The sequence below is a fragment of the Drosophila mauritiana genome, chromosome 3R (genome assembly GCF_004382145.1).
Source record: "Drosophila mauritiana strain mau12 chromosome 3R, ASM438214v1, whole genome shotgun sequence".
Taxonomy (NCBI): domain Eukaryota; kingdom Metazoa; phylum Arthropoda; class Insecta; order Diptera; family Drosophilidae; genus Drosophila; species Drosophila mauritiana.
Window position 1 is genome coordinate 2,834,433 of NC_046670.1, and position 26,613 is coordinate 2,861,045.

General features: G+C 45.6%; 4 protein-coding genes across 6 annotated transcripts in view; 1 reads left to right on the forward strand and 3 right to left on the reverse strand.

The window, feature by feature from the left end:
- LOC117144259 (inositol 1,4,5-trisphosphate receptor) overlaps positions 1 to 11,269 on the forward strand; it is a 22,294-nt gene extending 11,025 nt beyond the window's left edge. The window contains exons 4-19 of the mRNA XM_033309357.1: positions 18 to 133; positions 193 to 997; positions 1,055 to 2,274; positions 2,393 to 2,562; positions 2,617 to 2,772; positions 2,830 to 2,983; positions 3,039 to 3,180; positions 3,532 to 4,178; positions 4,734 to 5,225; positions 5,691 to 8,456; positions 8,517 to 8,709; positions 8,778 to 8,900; positions 8,960 to 9,132; positions 9,193 to 9,357; positions 9,415 to 9,840; positions 9,894 to 11,269. Of these exons, the coding sequence (XP_033165248.1) occupies positions 18 to 133; positions 193 to 997; positions 1,055 to 2,274; positions 2,393 to 2,562; positions 2,617 to 2,772; positions 2,830 to 2,983; positions 3,039 to 3,180; positions 3,532 to 4,178; positions 4,734 to 5,225; positions 5,691 to 8,456; positions 8,517 to 8,709; positions 8,778 to 8,900; positions 8,960 to 9,132; positions 9,193 to 9,357; positions 9,415 to 9,840; positions 9,894 to 10,460 (8,315 nt within the window). The 3' untranslated portion in view covers positions 10,461 to 11,269. The remainder of the gene's footprint in view (positions 1 to 17; positions 134 to 192; positions 998 to 1,054; positions 2,275 to 2,392; positions 2,563 to 2,616; positions 2,773 to 2,829; positions 2,984 to 3,038; positions 3,181 to 3,531; positions 4,179 to 4,733; positions 5,226 to 5,690; positions 8,457 to 8,516; positions 8,710 to 8,777; positions 8,901 to 8,959; positions 9,133 to 9,192; positions 9,358 to 9,414; positions 9,841 to 9,893) is intronic.
- Positions 11,270 to 11,352: 83 nt separating this feature from the next.
- On the reverse strand, positions 11,353 to 19,818 carry LOC117144261. Of its 2 annotated transcripts, XM_033309358.1 has the most exons (13): positions 19,657 to 19,818; positions 18,442 to 18,738; positions 18,179 to 18,386; positions 17,657 to 17,728; positions 16,727 to 17,048; positions 15,265 to 16,474; positions 14,835 to 15,194; positions 14,318 to 14,775; positions 14,168 to 14,266; positions 13,793 to 14,103; positions 13,455 to 13,737; positions 13,230 to 13,394; positions 11,353 to 13,143 (listed from the first exon to the last, which is right to left on the reverse strand). In XM_033309358.1, exons 2-13 carry the CDS (start codon positions 18,677 to 18,679, stop codon positions 12,937 to 12,939), a joined length of 3,933 nt encoding a protein of 1,310 aa, XP_033165249.1. In that variant the 5' UTR covers positions 18,680 to 18,738; positions 19,657 to 19,818; the 3' UTR covers positions 11,353 to 12,936. The 2 variants fall into 2 exon arrangements, with proteins under 2 accessions (XP_033165249.1, XP_033165250.1); XM_033309359.1 differs by lacking the exon at positions 17,657 to 17,728.
- Positions 19,819 to 20,141: 323 nt separating this feature from the next.
- Positions 20,142 to 22,784, reverse strand: LOC117144994 (transcription initiation factor TFIID subunit 6). 2 transcript variants are annotated; one of them, XM_033310468.1, is made up of 3 exons: positions 21,938 to 22,782; positions 21,708 to 21,877; positions 20,142 to 21,259 (listed from the first exon to the last, which is right to left on the reverse strand). In XM_033310468.1, exons 1-3 carry the CDS (start codon positions 22,733 to 22,735, stop codon positions 20,461 to 20,463), a joined length of 1,767 nt encoding a protein of 588 aa, XP_033166359.1. In that variant the 5' UTR covers positions 22,736 to 22,782; the 3' UTR covers positions 20,142 to 20,460. The 2 variants fall into 2 exon arrangements, with proteins under 2 accessions (XP_033166359.1, XP_033166361.1); XM_033310470.1 differs by having other exon boundaries at positions 21,123 to 21,259; positions 21,691 to 21,877; positions 21,938 to 22,784.
- Positions 22,785 to 24,461: 1,677 nt separating this feature from the next.
- On the reverse strand, positions 24,462 to 25,758 carry LOC117145027 (protein-L-isoaspartate(D-aspartate) O-methyltransferase). The gene is made up of 4 exons (XM_033310528.1): positions 25,591 to 25,758; positions 25,393 to 25,529; positions 24,746 to 25,150; positions 24,462 to 24,689 (listed from the first exon to the last, which is right to left on the reverse strand). The coding sequence occupies exons 1-4, from the start codon at positions 25,643 to 25,645 to the stop codon at positions 24,606 to 24,608; spliced, it is 681 nt and encodes a 226-aa protein (XP_033166419.1). The 5' UTR covers positions 25,646 to 25,758; the 3' UTR covers positions 24,462 to 24,605.
- Between the last annotated feature and the right edge of the window lie 855 nt (positions 25,759 to 26,613).

Below are 26,613 nucleotides of genomic sequence, written 5' to 3' on the forward strand. Positions count from 1 at the left end.
TTATGGTATATTTGCAGACTGCCTCATCAAAATATGCCCCATGAATCGCTATTCCGCGCAGAAACAATTTTGGAAAGCAGCTAAGCAATCGGCCAGCTCCAATACGGATCCCAATCTTCTCAAGCGTTTGCATGTAAGCTCAAGAATATCTATAATATTTAGTCGTTTAAAAATGTATATTGTGTTTCACAGCATGCGGCGGAGATCGAGAAGAAACAAAACGAGACGGAGAACAAGAAGCTGCTGGGCACCTCAATCCAATATGGACGGGCTGTGGTGCAGCTACTGCATCTGAAGTCCAACAAATACTTGACAGTTAACAAGCGGCTGCCGTCGCTGCTGGAGAAGAATGCCATGCGCGTTTATCTGGACGCCAACGGGAACGAGGGCTCGTGGTTCTACATCAAGCCCTTCTACAAGCTTCGCTCCATCGGCGATTACGTGGTGGTGGGTGACAAGGTTATTCTAAGTCCGGTGAACGCGGATCAGCAGAACCTCCATGTGGCAGCCAACTACGAACTGCCCGACAATCCCGGCTGCAAGGAGGTCAACGTTCTGAACTCGTCGACCTCCTGGAAGATTTCGCTGTTCATGGAGCACAAGGAGAACCAGGAGCACATCCTCAAGGGCGGCGACGTGGTGCGTCTATTCCATGCCGAGCAGGAAAAGTTTCTCACCATGGACGAGTACAAGAAGCAGTACCACGTCTTTCTGCGCACCACCGGACGCACCAGTGCCACGGCGGCCACCAGCAGCAAGGCGCTCTGGGAGATCGAGGTGGTTCAGCACGACTCCTGCCGTGGCGGTGCCGGCGATTGGAACTCTCTCTACCGTTTCAAGCACCTGGCTACGGGACACTATCTGGCGGCCGAGGCGGAAATCGATGTGTCGGCCGGCGCGATGTCTGCCACTTCTGCATCAGGACACGATCTGCATTTGGGCGATTGTAGCAAGGACTCTGGCCTCAGCTGCTCCACCATGAACTCTACCATAAACGGTATGTGGCATTGGTCCCAAATAACATGTAACTATTCCTAATTGTTATATCTTTCAGACAAACCCAAGGGAAAGCAGTACCGCCTCGTGTCCGTTCCGTATTCTGCGGACATTGCCTCGGTGTTCGTTCTGGACGCCACCACAATGGCACGCCCCGACAGTCTGGTCCCACAGTCCAGCTATGTGCGCCTGCAGCACATTTGCTCCAACACCTGGGTCCATGCCACTTCAATACCCATCGATGCCGACGACGACAAGCCGGTGATGTCGATGGTCTGCTGCTCACCCATCAAGGAGGACAAGGAGGCCTTTGCGCTGATTCCCGTCTCCCCGGTGGAGGTTCGCGATCTGGACTTTGCCAATGACGCGTGCAAAGTGCTAGCCACGGTTACCAGCAAGCTGGACAACGGCAGCATCTCTATCAACGAGCGACGGGCACTGATCTCGCTGCTGCAGGATATAGTGTACTTTATAGCCGGAATGGAGAACGAACAGAACAAGACAAAGGCTCTGGAATTCACCATCAAGAACCCAATCAGAGATCGGCAGAAATTGCTGCGCGAACAGTACATCCTTAAGCAGCTGTTCAAGATCTTACAGGGTCCTTTTCAAGAGCACACAGCCGGAGATGGGCCGTTCCTGCGGTTGGATGAGCTCAGTGACCCGAAGAACAGTCCTTACAAGAATATCTTTCGTCTGTGCTACCGTATCCTGAGGTTGTCGCAACAAGATTACCGGAAGAACCAGGAGTACATCGCCAAGCACTTTGGCCTAATGCAGAAGCAGATCGGATACGATATTCTGGCAGAGGACACCATCACGGCCCTGCTGCACAACAACCGAAAGCTGCTGGAGAAACACATAACGGCCGCAGAAATTGAAACCTTCGTCGGTCTGGTGCGGAAGAACATGCACAACTGGGACTCGCGGTTTCTCGACTACCTCTCAGACTTGTGCGTGTCCAATCGCAAGGCAATCGCGGTCACCCAGGAGTTGATTTGCAAGAGCGTGCTAAGCGACAAGAACAAGGACATCCTGATCGAGACGCAGGTAAGGGCACTGCGGACCGGATCCGGCCCAGCACGCTGCTACAAGGGCACCTCCGAGGACGTGTGCCTGGCCACGCTCGCCGAGGACGCCGGCGACGATGAGGATCGGTCTGATGTGCAGTCCACGTCCACCACAACCACCTGGGACAGTGCCAGCCTGAACGAGGACGATGGCAGCCCATCTACGGGGGATAAGTACGAAATCCACCTCAAGTGGACGGGACAACCGGTGGGTACTTATACATCTCAAATTTCAGTTACTTAAGTTGTGTAATTTGTAAGATGAAAACCGAATATGATATTAGTTAGCAGTTAGTAATTACCCATATTTTATCGTTGACTTGCAGACATCCCGGTCCATGGCTGATTTGGCCAGTTGCGATGGCGGCGAGCTGGAGGCGGCTATTCTGAACTACTATCGCCACCAGTTGAATCTGTTCTCCAACATGTGCCTCAACCGCCAGTACTTGGCCCTAAATGAGCTTTCGCCTCGCCTGGATATTGACTTAATCCTGAAGTAAGTCTGGAAACAAATGGAGCAACTGGCATTGCAAACCTTACTTTTTTGCAGATGCATGTCGGATGAAACCATGCCCTACGAGCTGAGAGCTTCGTTCTGCCGATTGATGTTGCACCTTCACGTGGATCGCGATCCCCAGGAACCAGTGACACCTGTGAAGTATGCCCGCCTTTGGAGCGAGATACCCTCAAAGATGTCCATACAGGAGTAAGTACGAATCGAAGTACGCTTGATTAGAGGTGCTATATATCTCTCCTCATGCAGCTACGATGGCAAGAACCAGCAGCCAGATCAAAACAAGCAAGCCTGTCGCGCCAAGTTCAACACAACCATCGCCTTTGTGGAGAACTACCTGTGCAATGTGGCCACCAAGGTGTGGCTCTTCACAGATCAAGAACAAAACAAACTCACCTTCGAGGTAAGTCTGAACCCAGATGTGAAATATGAATTGGAACTGATCATTGCCTTTCCAGGTTGTTAAGCTCGCAAGGGATCTGATTTATTTCGGATTCTACAGCTTTAGCGATCTTCTAAGACTCACCAAGACGCTTCTGTCCATCCTGGACTGCGTCTCGGATACTTCATCAGGTGCCTTTGCCAGCACGGATATTGATTGTAAGTCCTGTATATTCTTAAAATAATGACACCTTTAGAGTCTTAAGCTCGAATGTTTTCTCTTAACAAGCTGTCGAAGAGGAGACTAACACAGAGGGTAAGACTTTTCAACTGCCTGAAACTCCGTAAAAAGTACCCTAAATATTATGTATATTGTATGAAACGTTTTTTCAATGTAAATGGCAAATATTCTTACCAGCTTTGAAAGATAATGGTTTTAAAGTGACAACCATCTGTAATAATGAGTGTCTTCTTATGAAGATTAACCATATTAGTATATGATGTAGATAAATCTTACTCTTACTTTTACTACTTCAACTTCGATTACTTACACTCTTATTAAACTTGCAGCTGAAGGTGGAGTTCTACGCTCGATTGGGGACATAAACACAGTTATGACATCTTTGGCCCTGGGATCAGTGGGCCAGGCCATAGCTGCGCCCACGATCTCCCTGCAGCAGCGGAAGTCCGTCTCCCAGTTAATGAAGGAGTATCCCTTGGTGATGGACACCAAACTGAAGATAATCGAGATACTGCAGTTCATTTTGGACGTTCGTCTGGACTATAGGATCAGCTGCCTGCTCTCCATATTCAAGCGGGAGTTCGACGAGTCCGAGGTGGCCGCTTCGGCCGCTAACAATGAGGCAAGTCAGCAGCAGTCGCAACAACAGGCACCGCAGACGCCTGGCAGCTCCAATGAGACCGATCCCCTCGATAGTGCCGAGTCTGTGGCCGCCGGAGCTGCCGCAGCCGCCGCCACCGCTGCCCGCCAGAAGAACATCGACCTGGAGTCCATCGGCGTGCAGGCGGAGGGAATCTTCGACTGCGAGCGGAGTGATGCAGCTAACCTGGACCTGGATGGCCAGGGCGGACGTACTTTTCTGCGTGTCCTACTCCACCTGATCATGCACGACTACGCTCCCCTGGTGTCGGGTGCCCTGCACCTTCTGTTCCGGCACTTCAGTCAGCGCCAGGAGGTCCTCCAGGCTTTTCGACAGGTGCGTTGCTAATTGTTATTTTGCTGTCATATCATCTTTGCAATATTTGTGGTCCTGGTGAGATATATCTAAAGCTATAATAAGCAAGCGGTAGAACTATATATTTATTCATAACGCACATCTATTTAACTATTCATCGGTGCTCGCTCCATTTAATTATTAAGGTAGTTTTACCCGTTAGCAGTAGGTATCATAAAGTAAAAATTTATAAAATTAAAGATATAAAATGCTAAATATGTAGATTAATTTGCAACTAACTAACCAATTGATCTAATGCTCATTTCTCTCTTGTGTTTGCATGCGCTAACTCTCTATCTCTTTTTTAAATCGAGACTCGACCTTACTAATCCGATACCATATATACTAATATAATCGTATATTCACGCAATCGAACTCATGATCTAGTTTAAAAAAACACAACTAACAAAGTGGACTTACAACGCATACCGTACCGACCGATCTTTTGATTTTGTATGTACCCATGATTTTGAAGAGCTCTCGCTTAACCAGGCAGTTTGAGACTAACCAGGCTATGTCCTCCGTCTCCGCTTTCAGGTGCAACTTCTGGTGTCGGACAGTGACGTGGAGTCCTATAAGCAAATCAAGTCCGATCTGGACATCCTTCGCCAGAGCGTGGAAAAGTCGGAGCTGTGGGTGTACAAGGCGAAGGCCACCGATGAGTTGGGGGCCACCGACGCAGGCGGAGATGCTGTTAGCCTGGAGTACAATGCCGCCCTGTCGCAGGAGCAGCGAAACGAGTACCGCAAGGTCAAGGAGATTCTCATCCGCATGAACAAATTTTGCGTAACTGCCTCCGGTCCAGGTTCGGTGGTCAAGCCACGCAAGCATGAACAACGACTGCTCCGCAATGTTGGCGTCCACACCGTCGTCCTCGATCTCCTCCAGAATCCGTACGACGAGAAGGACGACGAGCTGATGAAGGAGCTCATGTGTCTGGCCCACGAGTTCCTGCAGAACTTCTGTCTGGGCAATCAGCAGAACCAAGTCCTGTTGCACAACCACCTCGATCTGTTCCTGAATCCGGGGGTAAGTTCCCTTTTTGCCTTTTCCTTCACAAAAAGGAACCTTGATGATTCTATTACTATTACTAATCTGCTAAAAGATTCCAAATATTTATGCATTTTGTATGCGTTAGTATAATAATCTACATTCGATGTGTGTGTTTCTTACGTAGTTCTTCGCCGATTTCATATATATAGATTTAAGATTCTAAAAAGTTATTTCAATTTACTTTAGACTGGAAACAGATCTACAACCAAAACAAAAACTATTTACTGGAGAAAGGTTAATCTTTCTAATATTATATATATATATCTGCTTCTAAATTTTATAGCTGCTATATGTATATCTATTTCACATTGGATCTTTTACATTAAAAGGATGCCTTTATTAATTACAATAGCCAGTGTACCTATGCAACCGCCTAAAATGCTCGTCATTTCATATATGATTGTCCAAGAAATGCGATTTTAGCACTTATTTGCCTTACAGATTCTGGAGGCGAAGACTGTGTGCGCCATCTTCAAGGACAACTTGGCCCTGTGCAACGAGGTGACGGACAAGGTGGTGCAGCACTTCGTTCACTGCATCGAGATTCATGGCCGTCACGTAGCCTACCTGCAGTTCCTGCAGACCATTGTGCGGGCGGAGAACCAGTTCATCCGCCGCTGCCAGGACATGGTGATGCAGGAGCTCATCAACTCCGGCGAGGATGTGCTGGTCTTCTACAACGACAAGGGTTCCTTCAACCACTTCGTTCAGATGATGCAGCAGCAGATGCTGCGCATGGAAAAGCTCAGCGACGACAGCCCCTTGAAGTACCACGTCGAGCTGGTGAAACTCCTGGCTTGCTGCACCATGGGCAAGAACGTCTACACGGAGATTAAGTGCAACAACCTTCTCTCTCTGGACGACATAGTGACTATCATCTGCCACCCGCTGTGCATGCCGGAAGTTAAGGAAGCCTACGTGGATTTTCTCAACCACTGCTACATCGATACGGAGGTCGAGATGAAGGAGATCTACGCCTCCGGGCACATGTGGAGCCTGTTCGAGAAGAGCTTCTTGGTGGACATCAACCAGCTCATCACGAACCCCGCCGCCGCCAGCAACAAGACGCTCCAAGCGTACGTCCTGAATGGGGTAACCAATCTTTTAGGCAGCTTCTTTGCCAGTCCGTTTTCGGATCAGAGTGCCATCGTGCAGTCTCGCCAGTTGATCTTCGTCCAGCTGCTACAGGCTGCGCACAGAATCACCCAGTGCCGCTGGCTGTCGCTGGGTGATCGTTTCAACGTGGAAAACTGCATCCGCACGCTCACAGAGTCGGCCAAAATGCGTAGCATCGCACTGCCCCCCGAGCTGGAGCAGCAGGTGGCCACAATGTCCAGCAAGACGGCTATGCTAACCCGACAGACCACTAAATGGCTGCTGGCCTCCAAGCAGCCCAAGTACGAGGCTCAGCAGGCGGCCAGTCTGATGCGCTGGGACCGCTCAATCATCGAGGGCTTGCAGGACATAGTGTCTCTCTTGGAGGATCAACTAAAGCCGGTGGTGGAGGCGGAACTATCTCTGCTAGTGGATATACTGTACCGCTCAGAGCTGCTCTTTCCCGCCGGAACAGAGGCCCGGAAGCGCTGCGAAAGCGGTGGATTCATCCGAAAGCTGATAAAGCACACCGAAAAGCTGCTGGAGGAGAAGGAGGAGCGCATGTGTGTAAAGGTTCTTCGCACGCTGCGTGAAATGATGGCCATTGATGTGAACTACGGCGAGAAGGGCGATGCACTGCGACAGACACTTTTGCTGCGCTACTTCCAGAGCAAAAGCACTCCCAGGTTGCCGGAGGATGAGGTACCTCTGCTTGCCGCTCCTTTGATGGATCCTGCTAAGCAAAACCACCTAGTGACCCACGGACCAGGGGCTAAATACTTGCAGCGAGCGGGCAAAACGCTTCACGAGATGCAGAACCACTTGGACAGAGAAGGCGCCTCGGATCTTGTGGTCGAGCTGGTTATCAAATCCGTTCATTCGCCCAATATTTTTGTCGAGGCTGTGGAATTGGGCATTGCACTTCTGGAAGGCGGCAACCCCATTATACAGAAGGGTATGTTCCAGAAGTTCCTCAGTGACGACCTCAACCAGGCCTTCTTTAAAGTCTTCTTTGAGAAGATGAAGGATGCACAGCAAGAGATCAAGTCCACCGTCACTGTGAACACCACCGACATTGCGGCTAAAGCCCACGAGCACAAACAGGACACCAATCTGGAGCTAGACAAGATCGCTCGCAAGCATGGCCTCAAGAGCAACGGAGTGGTGATCACTGAGGAACTAAAGCGGGAACTCCACAATGCCGGACTGGCAACGGCCCGTGCCTACGGGAATGCAAGAAACATCCACTCCGGCGAGGAGAGCTCTGCCATCAGTGTGAACAGTCCGCTGGAGGATATACTGGCCGAGAAGCTGGAAAAGCACAAGGACAGTCGGGATCAGCGCAACCAATTGTCAAACAAGGTGCTGGTCATGCAACCTATCTTGCGGTTCCTTCAGCTGCTCTGCGAAAACCACAATCCGGACATGCAGAACCTGCTGAGGAACCAGAACAACAAGACGAACAACAACCTGGTATCGGAGACGCTTATGTTCCTGGACTGCATTTGTGGCTCCACGACCGGCGGTTTAGGATTACTAGGCCTGTACATAAACGAGCATAACGTGGCCCTGATCAACCAGACGTTGGAGGCCCTCACGGAATACTGCCAAGGACCGTGCCACGAGAACCAGAACTGCATAGCCACGCACGAATCAAATGGGCTGGACATCATCACGGCGCTTATTCTGAATAATATCAATCCACTGGGCGAGAACCGCATGGATCTGGTCTTGGAGCTGAAGAACAATGCCTCCAAGCTTCTCCTGGCCATTATGGAAAGTCGGGGAGACAGCGAAAACGCGGAACGCATTCTGTACAACATGAACCCCAAACAACTGGTAGAGGTGGCCTGCAAGGCATACCACCAGGAGGAGCTGATCGACGAGCAGGACGATGGGGATGAGCCGGACGCCGGGTCGGACGATGATGACGCCACTGTGAGTCCGCGGGAGGTGGGTCACAACATATACATTCTGTGTCACCAGCTGGCGCAGCACAACAAGGAGTTGGCCGGCCTGCTCAAAGCCTCCGAGGATCCGCAGTCCGCCAGCTTCGACGCCAAGACAAGTCAGGCCTTGATGTACTACGCCACGCACACTGCCCAGATAGAGGTGAGATATAACATGGTATTATTCCTATATCCAACGTATAAATCCAATATATTTTTTTAGATTGTTCGAAACGATCGCACTCTGGAGCAGATAGTCTTTCCCATTCCCGAGATCTGTGAATACCTGACCACGGACACCAAAATTAAAATCCTCAACACCGCAGAACGGGACGACCAGGGATCCAAGGTGGCGGACTTCTTTGACAAGGCAGAGGAAATGTTTAACGAGATGAAATGGCAAAAGAAGCTAAGAAGTATGCAATCTTTGCATTGAATTAGAGCTATTAAGTTAAATGATCGTTCTTCTGTTGTAAATGCATAGGTCAACCCTTACTATTTTGGATAAGCAGTTACATGTCTCTTTGGAGCAACATCCTCTTTAACTGTGTTGTCGTTATCAATATGATTGTGGCCTTCTTCTATCCCTTTGATAATACTGTGCCAGGTGAGACCATTGGAAAGACATCAAAGCCATTTAAAACCAATTTTTGTCACATGTTTCAGAGCTTAGTTCCCACATCTCCTTGCTGTTCTGGATCATAACGATATTCTCACTTGTTATTGTGCTTACGCTACCCCGGGAGTCTGGAATTAGAACCTTCATAGGCTCCGTCATCCTTCGATTTATCTTTTTACTGGGGCCGGAGTCCACTCTCTGCTTACTGGGAGTCGTCACGGTATGTACAAGGTACTGGATATGCCCACATATCTCTCTAACATGGATACTTTCAAAACAGGTGACCCTCAAAAGCGTTCACATAGTGAGCATCATGGGCAACAAGGGCACTCTGGAGAAGCAGCTAATTAAAATTATAACTGACTTTCAGTTACTTTACCACTGCATTTATATAGCATTTTGCTTCTGCGGTCTCATATTTCATCCCTTTTTCTACTCATTGCTGGTAAGATTCTATACCATTCTATACAAAAATAAGTTTCTATGACCTTTGCCTTTGCAGCTCTTTGATGTGGTCTATCGGGAGGAGACCCTGGTCAATGTTATTCGATCCGTGACCCGCAATGGTCGCTCTATCGTGCTGACAGCTGTCCTGGCTCTGATTCTGGTCTACCTCTTCTCGATAATTGGCTACATGTTCTTCAAGGATGACTTTCTGGTCAGCGTTGACTTCGAGGAGCAAGACAATGCATCGCCTCCGTCTGTCCCTTTGACTCTATCTGTGCCGGTATCGGGAGATTCCTGTTCTGCTCCCGATGATCTGGGCAACTGCCAGGCAGCCAAGGACGTGGCACCACCGAGTGCTGGTGGCGGTGAAGTGAAGGAGCGTTCCTGCGACTCGCTGGTCATGTGCATAGTAACTACACTCAACCAGGGTTTGCGAAATGGCGGCGGCATTGGTGACATACTTAGGGCGCCTTCAAGCAAGGTAAAATTCATTCGTAGATCTCAAAAGGGCTCTACTAATTTGTATATTTTCAGGAGGGCTTGTTTGTGGCACGTGTAATTTACGACCTACTATTCTTCTTTATTGTCATTATCATTGTCCTAAACCTTATATTTGGTGTCATTATCGACACCTTCGCCGATCTGAGATCGGAAAAGCAGCAAAAGGAGGCCATCCTGAAGACGACCTGTTTCATCTGCTCACTCAATCGATCGGCCTTCGACAACAAGACCGTGAGCTTCGAAGAGCACATCAAGAGCGAGCACAACATGTGGCACTATCTGTACTTCATCGTCCTTGTAAAAGTGAAGGACCCCACTGAGTTCACTGGCCCCGAGAGCTATGTATATGCGATGGTCAAGGCCGGCATCCTGGAGTGGTTCCCGCGCCTGCGTGCCATGTCGCTAGCGGCTGTGGACGCCGATGGGGAGCAAATCGAGCTGCGCAGCATGCAGGCACAGCTTTTGGACACCCAGCTGCTCATTAAGAACCTGTCCACCCAACTACACGAACTTAAGGATCACATGACAGAGCAGCGGAAGCAGAAGCAGCGATTGGGATTGCTTAACACAACGGCGAACAGCCTCCTGCCGTTTCAGTGAGTCTGTAGGAAATAGAATAGTATACTAGTTTCGGCACATCATTTTGGTAAACATTCCTTGTGAACCCAAAGGTATTGGCCCCCTTCGCCACATTTATCCTATTCGAAACACATTCTCAATATATTCACTGCGGGACGAACAAGATCGCACGTATTCAAAAAATTAAATCTCCAAAAATCGTTCAATATCCCGATTAATAACCAAAAATCATTCTGTATTAGATTCGAATTCCAACACTCACACATACATTTTCTCAAATATCATGCTCGATAGAATTCTACAAACTTAACAAATGGAGTACATTATTATGTAGTAAACTCACTCAGAGAACTTAGGGCTGTTAACATGTTGATTAGTGGGCGTGTTAGACATTTTTACAACCTTAAAAGTCTTTACCTTAACTCTCCTCGATGACTTTGTAATACCTGAAGCTAGAACCTAGACCTATGTAATTAACTTAAAAAGGATCGCAGAGCGACCTCAAAACAATTTTGAAGAATGTTTTATCTTGTATTAAATTAAATATATTATTTAATTGTTAATACTGTATGAATGAATTTTCATAAGTTTAAAATGCAAGCAGAACTACTTGAAAATCTAAATATTGTGATTACCTTTTTATATGTTTTTTTCGTTTTTCATTTCTGAATGATTTACTTAGTACTCGAAGCGAGTTGTGTTGGTTAAATTCGTTCTAAGCTAACAGTTAGAGTATACATCCTAAGCGAAACTACACTATTGTTAAGAGAATCTTTATATCTTTACGTGTAAAGTGGAATATATCTTTGAAATAAATACTATCAAATTAAGGCTTTGGACTCACACTTTCCTTTGTTCTTTGGGTTCCGTATATCCTAATCAATCATCCAAATAAACGAAAGCAGTATGTGGATAATTTTTAGCCAACATTTTTATTATTACATATTAAACTACTATTGTGCTTGCAACTCTATAAGTGTCGTTAGAAACTCTTTTTCTATTCGAAATTCCTGCGTCCAAACATTGCTTATAAAGTTGCGAGCTCACATTCATTCATAATTTATTGATACATTTTTTTTCTTTAATATTAAGAAACATTTTACATAAAATTGTTGAATGCATTTTCATGAGATTTACCGTTTGTGGGGATTCCATCGTTTAATTTGTATAACTACATATTTATGTAAATGTTTGTATATTTGTATGTAAAGATTCATTCCATTGCTGGTGTTTGCATTTCGACATTTAAATTATAAAAAGTTTACAAAATCAGTTGAACGGCTTAAACATAACACTGGAAGCGGCCGAAGCGATATAAAATGTTGAATTGATCGTGAGCAGTGCGTGGAGTGGATTGAAGGAAAAGTAATACTTCGATTTGTGGCAGTTTAACATATTTGTTTTCATAGTTCTTTCCGTATGAGAAATACTTGGAGGGCTTGTTGCTCTGGGGATGGAGTCGAATTGGAATTTAGCATGTAAGCCAGGTTGGAAAATGTTCGATACAAAGGCATCAACATTTGTATTTTACGATTATGTGATCTAAATACGCATATATAAATGTAAAAATGTTTTATCCTTGGCCTATTATATGTTTGTAAAAGTTCTTTACGCTGACATTTTTTAATGTTGTTATCTATGATTTCGACAGATGCAATACTATTGCATTGTTCTACTCACTTTTATTAATATTTTGCGTTTCGTATTTCGGAAGAAAAAGTATTGGAGTCGAGAAAACATTAGTATTCTGATAGTTTGCGTGTATATAAATAAATTAGTTATTAATCAACAATATTTGTTTAACTGCTCATGGTACAATTCGTGGCATATTTATAATATAAAGTTTATCCTTAAATGTGTTAAACTTAGATGTTTGTTGTTGGTTAGGTACAAAGAAAAATCTCATGGCTTATGTTGTATACCTAATCAATAATTATTTTTCTGTATTGGCCTTTAGAACGGATATCGCAATAAACTAAACTCGGATGTAAAAATGTCATGAAGCTTCGATTAGAATATGCCTATAGATTGCATAAGAAAACGAATTAGATTGCTGCATAAAATTTGCTTGCGACTAGATTGAAGTTTTTGCTTTTCGACTTTTCGCCTATACGGTGTAGATTACCGAATCATATATGTATATCATATACTGTAAATATAGTAAGATAAATTTGTTCTTATTACACTTTAGCTAGCGCGGCTGCCTTGGATTTCATATTGAGAAGGGAAGAAAATTTCAAGTATTTACGATTGTTCCCTAGAATTTGTTCACAAGTGCTCACGTACACTGCCGAAACATCTCTAGTTTTGTTTTTCTAATTGAGATTCTGACTCTTTTGTGAACAATCGGATTCCTTTTTAAAACATCGTTTTACTAACACAATATTCGAGATTTCATTCGATAAAACGGATTTTTTTTCAACAGCGAGCAGCCACGAGAAATCTATATGAGTTGATAGGTTAATATATTCTTGTGTGCCCAAACCAATGTAGCCTGTTAGACAGTTGTGCCGTACGCGTTGTTGAAAACGGCACGGGAACTATCCGTATCCAAGGATATATCTTCGGGACTGGCCAAGTCCACGCGCACATTCGAGTTGGTTCGACGTCGTGCCGTTTGCGCTGCGCCCCAGTTGCTTAGAGTCCAATGGAAGCCGGAGGAGCTGGCAGCCGGTTCGGTGTCCACCTTAACCTGGGTGCAGACCTGCGCATTCAATACAAAGCAATATTTAATCGTCGAGGAATTATATGTTAAACAAATGCAATAAGAAGGTTTTGAATCAAAATTACCTCTCGATTGCCGCATGGAAGGGTTTCTGTGCCGTTGCCCAATGCCGAGCCCGAAACAGAACCCGAACCCGAGTCACGAGTACTGCCAATGCTGCTGCTGCTGGCCAGCGAGTCATTGCTCGATTCAATGACCGCTCCTCGATACCGCGCCACAGCCTGGACAGCCTAAACATAATGGAAATGTTGCGTGAATCATAATCGTTTTACCAGCAAACATAAACATACCATGGCATCGCCGCCTTGGCAGTCCTCTATCGATTTAAGAATTTCCCAGACCAGCTCCGAGTCCAGGGGAATGGGCTGTTCGGTGTCGCGATTGTAAATGGCAATAGCAATGTGAACGGGATGGGGCACTGGCAATGGAATGAGCAGCTTTTCCGTAACGCTCTTCTCTCCGCATTGCTGCTTCCACGGTCGCCAGGACTTCTGGGCTTCTTGTAAAGTCTTCGGCACATGCTGGGCACGGTGGGCGCGCACCCTCGGGGTGGTCAATCCCACAGACATATCCCTGTTGAGAATTTCACTAGCATCACTTGCTCAAATATGATTTCTATATGCTTTACCTTTTCTCGGGCTTGCGGAAGGTGAGCGTTATGCGGGAGCGCGGATTGAATGCAGTCACTTCGAGGAAGGGCAGGTGCACCTGAACGTTGCCACGCGGCGCGTACACATTGCCGAGCAGATCCAGGCCCTTGGAGCCAATCACATCGTTTGCATTCTTCACCATCTCCGTATAACGCATCAGGTCGAGCGAGGCATGTGGTTCTAGTTTAAAATGTGTATCGTGTTCAGTCAATGGCGTTAGAAAATCTAGACTAAATATGTCGGTGTATATAAGACCAGCCAGTCCCGGCCAGTCGTTTACCGTGAGACCCTGGAAATTAGCAATTGAATTTATCAGTGTTGTGTGTTTAATAGTTTTGACAAGTTCTTCATACTTTATTATCCCAGAATTCTTCTTCGCTAATGGACAGTCTGCCGATGACATGAGACGGATAATATTTCTCTAAAATATGGGCGGCCAGTTGTATAGCAATCTTAAAGAAGAACAATTAATTAAACGAACAATCGAAATTTTTAGCACAAACCTTTAATTCTTTGGTATTTAACTTTATGCGAGATTTGACTTGGGTGGTCAGCGCCGTCTGCAACTCCCTTCGTCGCTTCTCTAACTTCTCGTGTAGCGTACTCATCAGATCCTGCGCCTCCCGGTCCAGCGATAAGTACGGACCAGTTTTACTGATTTGGGCTGAAAACGGCCCAAAGCAAGCCTCGACAAACTGGAGGAAATCCTGCTGTGGCTGCAACACCACTCGCTCCGTGGCATGCTGGTAGGCCTGCAACTCGTCCAGTTCCATTTTAGCCTCCAGTGCAGCCAAAGCCTGCTCCGGCCTGATTATGAAATAATAGTCTAATGCCAGTCCAGGTCCAGCAATTCGTTTTACAGCAATGCTATCGGAGGCCGGTACACGTCCACACTTCTTGATAAACAGATGGTAGGTTAGAGAGTCCCACACCAGCCGTAGGGAATACCGGATGACCCCAACTAAAAGTGATTATGAAAGCGTTTAGACATTTTAGATTCTGCATGAAAAGTCTACGCACCTATAAACACGACTCCTGCTGCCAATGGGCAGACCACCGTGGCCATTAGAATCGCCGCCACCGGCTGCAGCAGTCCCTGTATGAGAAGATTCCAAACTATGGCTTCCAATAGGATGCAGTATCGATTCTTCGTATTATCAGGCGCATCCAAATCATATATAAGGATCATGTAGATGTGGAGTAGTAGCACAAACACGGGAATCCATAGGGGCGCAGTCACAGCCAGACTAATGCTCAGCAAGCTAGCGGCCAAACAGATAAGGGGGAAGGCGAATAAAATGACGATCGTACCTAGGAATCCTTTCACAAAATAGTTCCAAGTTCGATTCAGATTGCGTGTCAGTCCCTTGCCAATAAATCCTTTAAAGAGTTATATAACGAAGATTAGGTTTTATGAAGTTCGATCTTAGCATTTAAAGTGAAAGCATACCCGTGTCTGGTTCTGTCTCAAAGTGCGTACGTGACTTCGATATATGACGCCACAACTCGATTAGACGTGACGCCAGAGTCTGAGTTATGCTCGTCTTCCTTGGGAACAGTGTGCCATTGATTTGCGATAGCTCAAGGTCGGGCATAAAAGGCTTCACACAGCAGAGGGCGCGCAGTCCGAGGGGACTGCACCACGGAACTAGTATGCCAAGCAGAAACATCATGTTCCACGACCAGCACCAGATGCGCTGGATCATGTTTAGCAGGCGCCAGAAAGGCCAGCGCGTGCTCGTTGTGCGCAGTATCTCCTTTTCCACCAGAAACACCGGCTGGCTGGGATCCGAGCGTGGAGTGACTATGCTAGTGGCATGTTGGCTAATCACAGTGGGAATTACGTCAGACTGGCCCTGGAAGTTGCGACGGATGATCCACGACTGCGGCGACCAGATGCGACACGCCCACTGAAAGCTGCGCGTGGGAGTCTTGGCATTCTTCAGCTCCTTAAGGAGCACTGGCTCGCGCTCCTTCATGAAGGTCAGGTCACGAGACAGGAAGTATGCTGTTTGATGCAGGTTATGTTGGGTGCACATTTTCAGCGCTTCCTCGTGGGCCGACCAGGCGCTCTTGTGGAGCCGATTCTCTTCTGCGTGGCGCAGCTTGGAACGCAGCCAGGGAGCAACTCGCGACAACACGGAATGGTCATTGGCCAGACACTTCTTGTGGTCCTCACGAGTCCGCTTGATATTCTGCTCCACCTTGTCCACAGCCTTGTACATAATTACCACCGACTGGGCCTGCTGCACTAGGAGTTCCGGCACCCCGGCGCCCAGCTCCCCCAGCTTTGCATTGGAGACGATTGAGCTGTAGACGCGTTGCAGATACTCCTTCATGACAGCTTCGTTCACCTCCTCCTCGATCTCCTTGTCGTTCAGCTTCTTGGCACGCAGCTCGGCAATCAAACGCTCGCGGAAATGCAGAAACCAGCCTCGCGTCTCCCGCTCCAGAATGCCAATTAGAATTGGAAGTGCCTTGCGCATAATGTCGCGGCAAAAGAGCCGCAGGTCGATCTCCTGTCCTTTGGGCGTGAGGAATAGATACGGCACGGGCTGGCTGACCTCGCAGCTGTTGAAGTCGAATTTTTCCATCGTAGCGCGACGCAGCATCTTCCGGACATAGGAACACAGGCCATGTAAACAATCCTCGTATTCGGGCTAAAAGAAAACATATTTTAATAGATTACGTATTTATTTTTTGATTTAAAGCAATTTAAGTAGAGATTATGTATAAAACTCACGAATATGAGTATGTATTTAAATCACATCAATAGATTGGTATATATGGGTATTGGCAAAGACACTGTTCTATTATATATATATATATATACTATACTATTATTCTAGTGTCTTTGGTATTGGTATATCATGGCCAGTGTGAAATATGAATTCTAGGTATATATTTCTTACCCGACAAACCAATTCGGCTATGAGAAATCGGCAGCGCTCCTCCTTAATCTTATAGTCCAGGTTGAGGGCCAACAGAGCCGGCACACCGATGAACATGTCAGCAAGTCTGGTCAACGCTTCCAGCAAGCCGTGCATCGCCTGCACGACCGAAAAGAAGTGGGAGAAGATGCGAGCTCGGGCAGTGACCACCACGAACCGGGCAGCCAGGGCCAGATCGCTCAGAAAGGAGTCCTGCGCCCGCAGCTTGCCCTTTTGGAGTAGTTGGGACAGACGCCACTTGTGCACCTGGCCAGGAAAATGAAGACTGGGCACATCGAACTCGCTGTGGAGGAGTGGAGAAACGAATTAGCTACTGAGCTTCGCCACGACTGATAGATTACAGCAACATAAAACACTTAAATGATCTAGATTTTAGATTAATGACGAATTGTCGGCATGCACAAGCGTGTACCAGATTCAGAATTATGGTTTGCCCGATTATAGGTGAATTATATTATATGTTTTAATGTTTGTGTGAGATTGTGAGTGTGCGTTGGGGTATGGATGTTTGTTCTTGCAAAGAACTCGTTTCCTAGAATAGCTATTGTCGTCAGCACTTCGGAGATTTTTAAGTTGATTTCTTCAGAGATTACAAACCAAATGTGCAACAATGACATTTTTCTCGGATTATCTTCTTTTCCCCCACGTATTTTGTGCGGTCCACAGTTTCGGAACATGCATATTCGTTTTTGGGCTTTAGTTTCAGTTTAACGAGCATGCAAATTTATCAGAGCGACTTTGGAGATAATGACTTAACATCTAAACAATCAACATCGATTATAAAATGAAAATGTATGTACAAACGGAATAACACCGACTAAACAGATTTGAATGCATTGGCAGAAGTTTGCCTCGGCTTTTGTATATGCCTTCTTTATAGTGTTTATTTACCCATTTTTACGTATTGTTTCCAATTGTTCCAAAGTTAATTTCTTCGGCTTTCCATATTTATCCTTTTGCAAGCTTTACAGAAATATGTCACACAAATTTTCGTTTACCGTTTCATGTTTCATTGGCAAGTGATACACAGAAATAAAAACATAATTGTAGTGGGACATGCATTTAGTTTGGTTAGAAAACAAATAGCAATAAACAGACCACGATAGCTGGTATCGTATTCATTTTGAGATAGATTTGGAGCATGCCTTAATTTGATTCTTGCGCTTGCTGTGTGCAAAGTGTCGCGGAATGATCGGCAATGGTTAGGGAACTTAAAATAACGAAAGAAATCACTATCAGGTGTGGGGGATGTGGCCAAAGCGCGGTTAATCAGCAAGTTGTTAACTGCTAGCTGCACAATTGCCCCTTTTGCATATTTAGCTAGCAACTGCACGTCGCTCCATCCATCATCCGTCATCCATCAATCTATCCATCATCGCAATGAACGACGCTGCCTCGTGACCGCAAACTCACCCAGTTTCCCGCAGAGTCTTCAGCTGGGCGCTCGTCAGCCGGCGGGGCTCTCCGCTCCCGTCAGATGCCACGGCGTCCAGCTCGTCGAAGGGAGGCGCTATAAAGAGGTCGCGCAGATTAATGGGACGCGTTTTGCGGCTGCTCACGCTATTGGTCGCGTTCCTCGCCGTCAAATTCAGACCACTGCTGGCCAGCGCCTGAGGCAAAACTGAAATAGAGCTCGGTTAGTGTCGTGGATCACCGCAATGTGCATGGCAACTCACCAATGGGAAAGCTCTTCCAGTGGTAGAGGAACTGCTCGGCCACGCTCTTGATCTGCTCCACCAGCTGCTCCACCTCGGGAGGAGCTCCCACCAGGTTGATGTTGAACTCGATAGGCTCCCGCTCGGGGCCGGCCAGGGTCTGAGGGCGCAGCATCTGAGTGCCGGAAGCGCTGACCGACAAAGTGGCAGGCACAGCAGCCGGCGCAGGAACCGAGGCGGCTTGCAGGGACATGGGCATGGTAGTTGGGCGCCGCCTTTCACTCTAGTATTGCGTCCATTTCTAATTTTATTGTAAATCTGAAAAAAACAGGAAGTACTTAAGTATTCTTGTGATCAATTGTATTTTATATGTACCATATTTCAATAAAAACACTATCTAGATCAATCCACTTTTTAAAGAAATATAATACTTTTTCATAAGACTTTTCAATTATTCAATTAATACCATATAATTGCACCCTTTCAACAATGTATTAATTCCAAGTCTGGTGTTGAAAAACACTCTCTTACGCTGATTCCTTTCTGATAAAGTTGAATACTTTTGAAAAGTACAGAGTATTGCTAGAATCAGCTAGATCGAAGCACTCGACTAGAGTTACTTTGATGGCTGGCCAAGCTAATTGAAATCGCACAAGCGCGCGCAATATTAAAATTAATGATCTAATTGAAAGATCACTGGCGCATGTGTAATGGTGGGAATAGTTTAAATTCCATGCGACTCAGAGAGGAGAGTCGAGATGTAAACAAAAGTACACTGCTCGGGATTCTTCAGCTTCACTCACTGAGCATCATCTGCCCGTACATACGCGAATTTGTTGAGTTACCAATTACCAATTAGTTGTAGCTGCAGCTACAACTGACAGAGGGTCGAAACGAGTTCCGCCTGGAATCTCGAGTTTCACCTGCTGGAGACGCACCTGCCCACCTCAACCCCCTCATCCACCTACCACGACCTGCGCCCAATTTCGCGCTTCGCTTGCGTTGATGGGGTCCCCGAGTGTGCTTTTCCACGCCCATGAGTAGACACTGTACTGGAGTGCCCCCGCCAGTTAGCCAGCCCCTCGCCAATGCCCCAAAGATTCTTATTGTTTAATTGCCGCACACACACACACTCGCACGGACGTCGAGACGCACACGCACACCTATGTACAAGCACTGCGCACTCAAGGCGTTCTGTGTTGTCGTTGTCGGTTTTGAGTTACAACTGCCTTTTACCTCGCTACTGATATCAAATTGCTGGAGCCTCGCTCGCTGCAGGCATCGTAGAGGCGATTCGCGAGATCGCAGAGCTGCGTTTTTCCGCTTTTCCGTTTCTCGTCTTTATTGAGCGAGCAGACAAAATATACACATACGCTCTTTTCAATGCACCCCTGGGGCACACTTTTGCTGGGGATGGCAAGGTAGGTGGCCGTGACTATCGATGACCCGCCAGTATCGATGGCACGGTTGACCAGGGCTGAACTAGCAAGTTAAAAAAAAGTTTAAATAAAATTTTAGCTTTTAACTTTTTAACTTATATATGTCTTTATGCCAAGCGGAAAAGCCAAAAAAAAAACACCAATATTTGTACCAATTATACATACATCATGAACGCTATTGAAAACATTTGATTTGATAGTAACTTATTAATTTTTGTTTCCAAGTATTTATAAAATATTTTATTATTTTTTAAAAACAATATATTATTTCGTTGCAAATGTGAATTTTTATATAAATAATACAATACAGCAAATTATTTTTGATTTTAATCAAACAAAACCGAGTTTTGAACTAGTGACTTCCTTATCCTCTGTGTGTCCAATGAGCTTTTATAAACAATTGCGTATTATTTCCATTCGGAATGCGCGCAATTTAATTTTATAACTAGTTTTAGGGCACAGTTGGTGTCGTTTTGACCTGTCTTCCAATGGCTGCAAAGCAAACCTTTGCCTCGGCACTCAAACCGCAAAAATGTCATATAAAAAGTGTATTATTTTAATGCTATGATTATTTCTTACAGAGATGTATTGTATTATTGTATTAAGTAATTATTGGACATTCTGCCGTCATTGCTTGACGTAGGACAAAAGCCATTTTCGAAGGATGGTCGTTGTTGGGCTTCAAATGTATCATGTTCATAGCCGGCGAACTGGATCGCAGGGAAGTGGACGGGATTAAGCCGTTTTTGAATTGAGTAACCACTGATTGCGAAACCAAGAAGTCCGATGGTTTGGAAACTGGGTCCTGCGTTTGATGCTGAAGCATTGTATTGCAAGGATTTGGCGTCGAAATCGTGACGGACTGTCCATTCACAGAAATTGTATAGAAAGATTGGGATGCTTGGCTTGCGGAACGAACACCATTCTTGGGCATCTGGGTGCCAGAGACAAGATCGTTGGAGCCCACGGATTGAGCTTCCTCTTTGGAGTTAAGGTGTTCTGCAGCCATGTTTTTCAACTTCAGTTCTGCTTCCGCCTTGGCTGCAGCCTCTGCTTGTTTCTTCGTACGCGTCACGATGACGCCATCGCACATCAGCGTGCCCAAAGATCCATATCTCTCCATATACTCTTCCGGCAGATCAGGGGGTTCATGTATGCCCGCCAACACCGGAGAGCACATCTTCACCAACCGATGGCGAATGTACTTAACTGCTTGTCTGTCTACGCTGGAGCTGCGAGATTCATTACTGGCGGCCAAGAGCGAATCGATGTGTTCAGATAGGTACTTCAGTTGAGGCAAAATGCATGCGCGCACCACATGACTCCCCATCTTTCCCAGGCCAAGGACTGCCCCAAACACCGTCGTCAGTGACTTCTTCGATAGCGCCTTCTTGTAAACACTGGAATATAAATAGATATTTTTAAATCCGATGCACCTTTCTTTAAGTATGTGGTCGCAAGCGACATCTGCGCTATTGTCGTTATTATCAATGTCTATTATCTACAATTATTAACAATATAAATCGAATCAGGTTCACAACCTAATCAAGAATGTGCATTATAGGAAAGGAAGCGCATCCTTCTAGGAGTAACATGTAAAAATTTTAAAATAAACTAAAGGAGTAAACAACAACTTATTTAATTAATAGCTTGGTGGTTATTGCAGATATTAAATGATTTACAAGGAGCAAACATGAGGGACATATTAATATGCAGCCCCATGATTATGTTCCTCCACCATTTCGCTCTTATAAAATGGTATGATTATGAATTCATAAATAATTTAAAGGAAAGGGCCTAAAGGAATTCATAAAATGCTTAAAGAACCCACGCATGATGAGTACTTGCCCAATGAGTCTGGGCAGGATGCCGTTGCCGGCAGCGTCGAACTGGCGCACTATTTGGGAAATTATGTTTCCGGAGTATTCCCTTAAGGCCCAGTGATCCTCCAAGTCAGGAGATGCGCACACTTGTTTGGCCAGCAGGCAGGATAGAACGGCAGGCAGGAGCCGGTGGAGCTGCAATCCAACAGATGCATTCTTCAGCTTATCCTTTTTCTCTCAGAACCAAATACTCACATATTGCAATAAGCTGAAGCGCTGGTTTTTCAAAAGAGCTTGGACCATGCGCATAAGGTAAAGGAGCAGCGACAGGTTCTGCTGGGCCATGTTGATAGCCACTGCGTCTGCGATAAACTTGGTCAACCTGGGCAGCAAGTCCTCCAGCGAGGGATCAGTGGAGAGGGCTTGGAGAGCCCGCACGCGCCTGGATTCCAAGTCGCCTACGCAGGCCTCGGTTACCAACTCGAAGAAGTTCTGCTGTTCCATGCTCAGCGGATAGCGCTTGAAGGGCTTTAGTAGCACCTGCTCCACCTTCATCCAGCCGGAGTGCACGGGAGGCGGCTCCAGAGAAATCTCCGACACGGATTCCTGCACAGACTCCTGCACGGATTCCGGGCAGGAAACGAGAGGTTCGTCCCCTTTTGCGGTGGTTACAGATTCGCGGACGGTTTTTAATACATTTTTGGCAAGACGCATTGTGCCATCGTCGCAATGGACCAGCCTGAAAAATATGTCGTGGCAGAGGTCGTCGTGCATTCGGACAGCATGCTGGATGTGAGACAGTTGCAATCGGCGATCCCGGATGCGCCGCATGTATTTTCCCGCCTCGTTTAGCAGATTTTTAATGTCTTCCTTAACATTAAGGGACAGCCACTGTGCTACTTCGTCGTCCAGACGCTGACCAGTGCTGTGGAAGAATATCGCGGATATGGAACGCGGCGACAAAGAATGTCTACGGAAGCTTTCGTCCTTGTCGGGCATTTCATTGTCAGACGTTCTCATTTTAGTTACGTTTTTGTTTTCAAATTGCCACATTCTGGCACTAGTGATGCCACCGGTCGATAGGCGATGCACGGCGTCTTTATCTGTCAGACAGGGTCGTCACTCGATACCGATACCCGCCAATTGAATTTTCAAAAATATCAAGCGAAAGTTTTTAATGCGGCTTGTTTGATATATTTTGAATGTCAGTTCAACATTGGCAAAGCTTGCCACAACTTACCCAAGGAGTAAAACTGTTTCCAACAAAAACACTTCACTACCAATTATTTTAGCCAGATATTTTATTACAAAATGAATTATAGAAGTGAATCACGATAAATCATTTCATCACATATATGCGGTTTGTATCTTACGTGGTCCACCAAATTGGTAGCTTCACTATCATGATAGGGTTAATCATCATCGACGGTTACATTAATAAGTACTCCGAATATTCATAAAAAAACAATGTGTCTCTTATAGCACAGAGTCACTCCCCACCATTTTTGATTTTGTAGAAATTTACTAAATATAAAAAAACTGTTAATTTAATAAATCGCGTTTTTAGAGTTTTTGTGTAATGTGTGCCCTCTGCCCTCAAAGTCATTCCCCATCATTTTTGATTTTGTACAAATTTACTAAATATAAAAAAAACTGTTCATTTAATAAATCGCGTTTTTAGAGTTTTTGTGTAATGTGTGCCCTCTGGGAGAACTTCCCAGGTCGAGCTCCTTTCGACTACTGCCCTCTACAGCATTTCCACAACCGACTGAACCTGACTTTGACATAATTGTCAAGTGAAATTGTAGAAAGCGCCTAGTACGAATAGGAAAATTCGTATCAGTTTCATAAAGTTTGGTAGGTGGAATAGGAGCATGTACTACTATATTTGCGCTTATGGTTTAAATTCTTTTTCGCACTGATTTAAAGTCTAATCTCATATATTTATATCTATAATTCTACTCAAAACATTTCCCATGCTCTCGCATACAAGAGGTAACGCCTAAGTCGAAATGCCCGAATATCAGATACCCGTTACTCAGATAGTGGAAGTGCGAACCGAAATTTCAGAATTTTTCTGGGATATCGATTGGGGAATAAAATGAGACAATATTTAAAAATTATCCAAAAGTGCTTGGGCGTTTTGGAGGTGTAAGGAGGGGCGTGTCCAAAATGCTTTTGGTATACCTAAAGAAATGGGCAAGACAATCCATAAAAAGGGGGAAAAAATAGTTTTCCAAAAAGTGGGAGTGTCCGCTTTCGGTGGTCTGTGGGCATAACGGTGGGAGTGGCAAAAGGTGTTTTGGCAAATCGATATAAAATTACATATATAATTTATATAAAACAAGAAAGAATTCTATAGTCGAGTTGCCCGACTATCAGATACCCGTTCCTCGCCTAGTGTGAATGCGAACGCGAAATTTCATCATTATTCTGGCATATCGATAGTTATTGGGGAATTAAATGAGAAAAAATTTAAAAATTGTTCAAAAGTGTTGGAAAAATGTCTATAATGGTGAGCTGGTTTGATGAAACAAAGCCAGTAAACTGTTTAAAACTTAACCATTCGAAGTATAAATATTTGATTAATAATATTGAGCAGCAATATTTAAAAATTATCCTGTTCTTCATCGCTGTGAAAACTAAATCTGTGAATCGGGGAAACTTCTTAAAGGCGTAGTTAACATTTGTCCTACTATGGACCTAAAAAAGGTCATGATTTCATCATTGTTACTTTGTAGCTGCTTGGTGGATTTAATCAAAAAACAAAAAACGGCGCTTGTTCAGTAAACTTATATATTTGAACTCAACGTGAAAAGAAGCAATTCAATTTTGATTGATTGATTAACTAGTAAGCCAAAATTAGGTAGAGAATAAAAACGAGCAGCAGCACCACAACGAGCGACCTTCCTACTCTGTGCAGTCAGGAGCGAAGATCCGTGAGGGGGACGTACATTACACCCATGAGACGTGTCATCTCCACCTTCCCATTGGCGTCCTTGTCGTACTGTAAAAAAGAGATTCATATTATTCCAGCAGTCATACGAATCAGCATCTGCTCACCTGTTGCATGTACTGAGACCCGCCGTCGGGACCGACTGGAACTATCAGGCGCCCGCCGTTGGCCAGTTGGTTGATGAGTTCGGTGGGCGTGTCGGGAGCAGCTGCTCCTACATGGATTGCATTATACGGGGCGTTCGGGGGATATCCCTTGCGGCCGTCACCCTCGACGATTAGCAACTGGCCGGAGTCCAGCATGCTACGGTCGTCGGTGTTTAAGTTGGCCTTGCTCAGCCGCACCAGCTCTGCCTGGTGCTCTATGCCCACGATCCGGGTGTCCGCATCAACACCCTTAGCCTTGATGTAACGATAAAAGCAGGCTGTGAGGTAGCCAGATCCAGAGCCTACGTCCAGTATGCGTGCACCGGGCTTCAATTGGTCGCGTAGGTACTCCAAGGCGAAGGCATGCTGGGAAAGAAAAACGTATTAATTTCCAGTCCAACAAGAATTTGAGAAATTATAAGAATATGATTTGAAGAGACTACGGGAATGAAGAACTAGTCTTCAAATGATGAGCCATTAATATGTTTTTAGTATAAGGCCTATGAGAGGATTAAAAAAAGCCATTTCTTTATGCTTCCTCCTAAAAGCACCATGAGTGTGGGCATTGGCTCCAACAGCAAATTTTTTATTCAATGGAGTTGAGTTACCATGTGAGGAGCACTGATGGTGACACCTCCTCCAATGGGTTGCGGGGCGTCCATGTAGGGGTTGCGCGGAGAGTAGTGCTTGCGGTCGGTTTCCTTCATCGCCTGGGCTACCGCATCACTTGCAATGACGCCGTGATCTTGGGGATTCGGTTCTATTATTAACTCGGCCCATTAAACGGAGCGAATTCAAGGGCTCACCCTTCAGTTGGCGTATGAGGTCTTCATTATTGGCTCCCACGGATCGCCACGCCATGCTGAAGGCGCGGAGGAAGAAGCCCAGTTTAAAAATTCCCACAACAAGATTCCCTTTTTCCACCGTCTTGTTGTCTTGTTTTGTTTAGTTTGCTATAATATTTTACCAGAGGTGGCAAGCCAACGATAACACTGGCAAGCAGTCGATACATTCAAGCAGTACTCAGACATCAACTGAGTGTTTTTTCGTATATTTGCATCTATATGTTTAGCTCCTCTGTTGAATTAATATTCGAATAATATCTGTTGAATATATATAATATCGATAGTTACAACTGCTTTTGAAATGGTCAAAGCAACCAGTTTTAGAATCCTTTAAGGGCTACAAATCACCGCGGAAACTTGCCTTGCAGTTGGCGTTGTTTATTGAGAAGGACGTATTCACATGCGTAGGGTCACCTTATCCTGAGGAGCTCCAAGGGATCAGCAGTGACGTGCAAACTAAACGTAGGTATGTATTGTTTCCCCTGACAGGCTAGCTTTTCGCGAACCAAAGTTGAACGCCACGACGACGATAATTCGGACTCGCGATTGACTCCGGATTGAGTGACAAATTTAGGTAAGCTTTACACAATAATTTACTATTTTATAATTGAATTGAATAATATATGCTAGCACCAGTGGTTGACGGCCGTTGAAAACAATTGTGGCAGTCGACGCCTTCGGACTGTCCAAGGAATCTACGGGAGTCAAGGGAGGTTGCCCTGGAGACTCCTAATCCGAAAAACGTGGCCCTACCTGCGCTCAGCTTATTCGAAGGTTCGGAACTGACTTACCTGCGACGACGACTAAGTTCCCAAAATATTGATGAAATATTTATTTTCCTGCCTTCCAGTGAAAATTGTGAAAAAATAAATACCTTTAAATGAAACTAATCTTTTGAACTCACTGTTTATAATTTTCAAACAGAGATATATAATTTCAAATTGCCTTGGCTGTGTCCTGCTGGCTCGTCGGTATGGCTGCGAT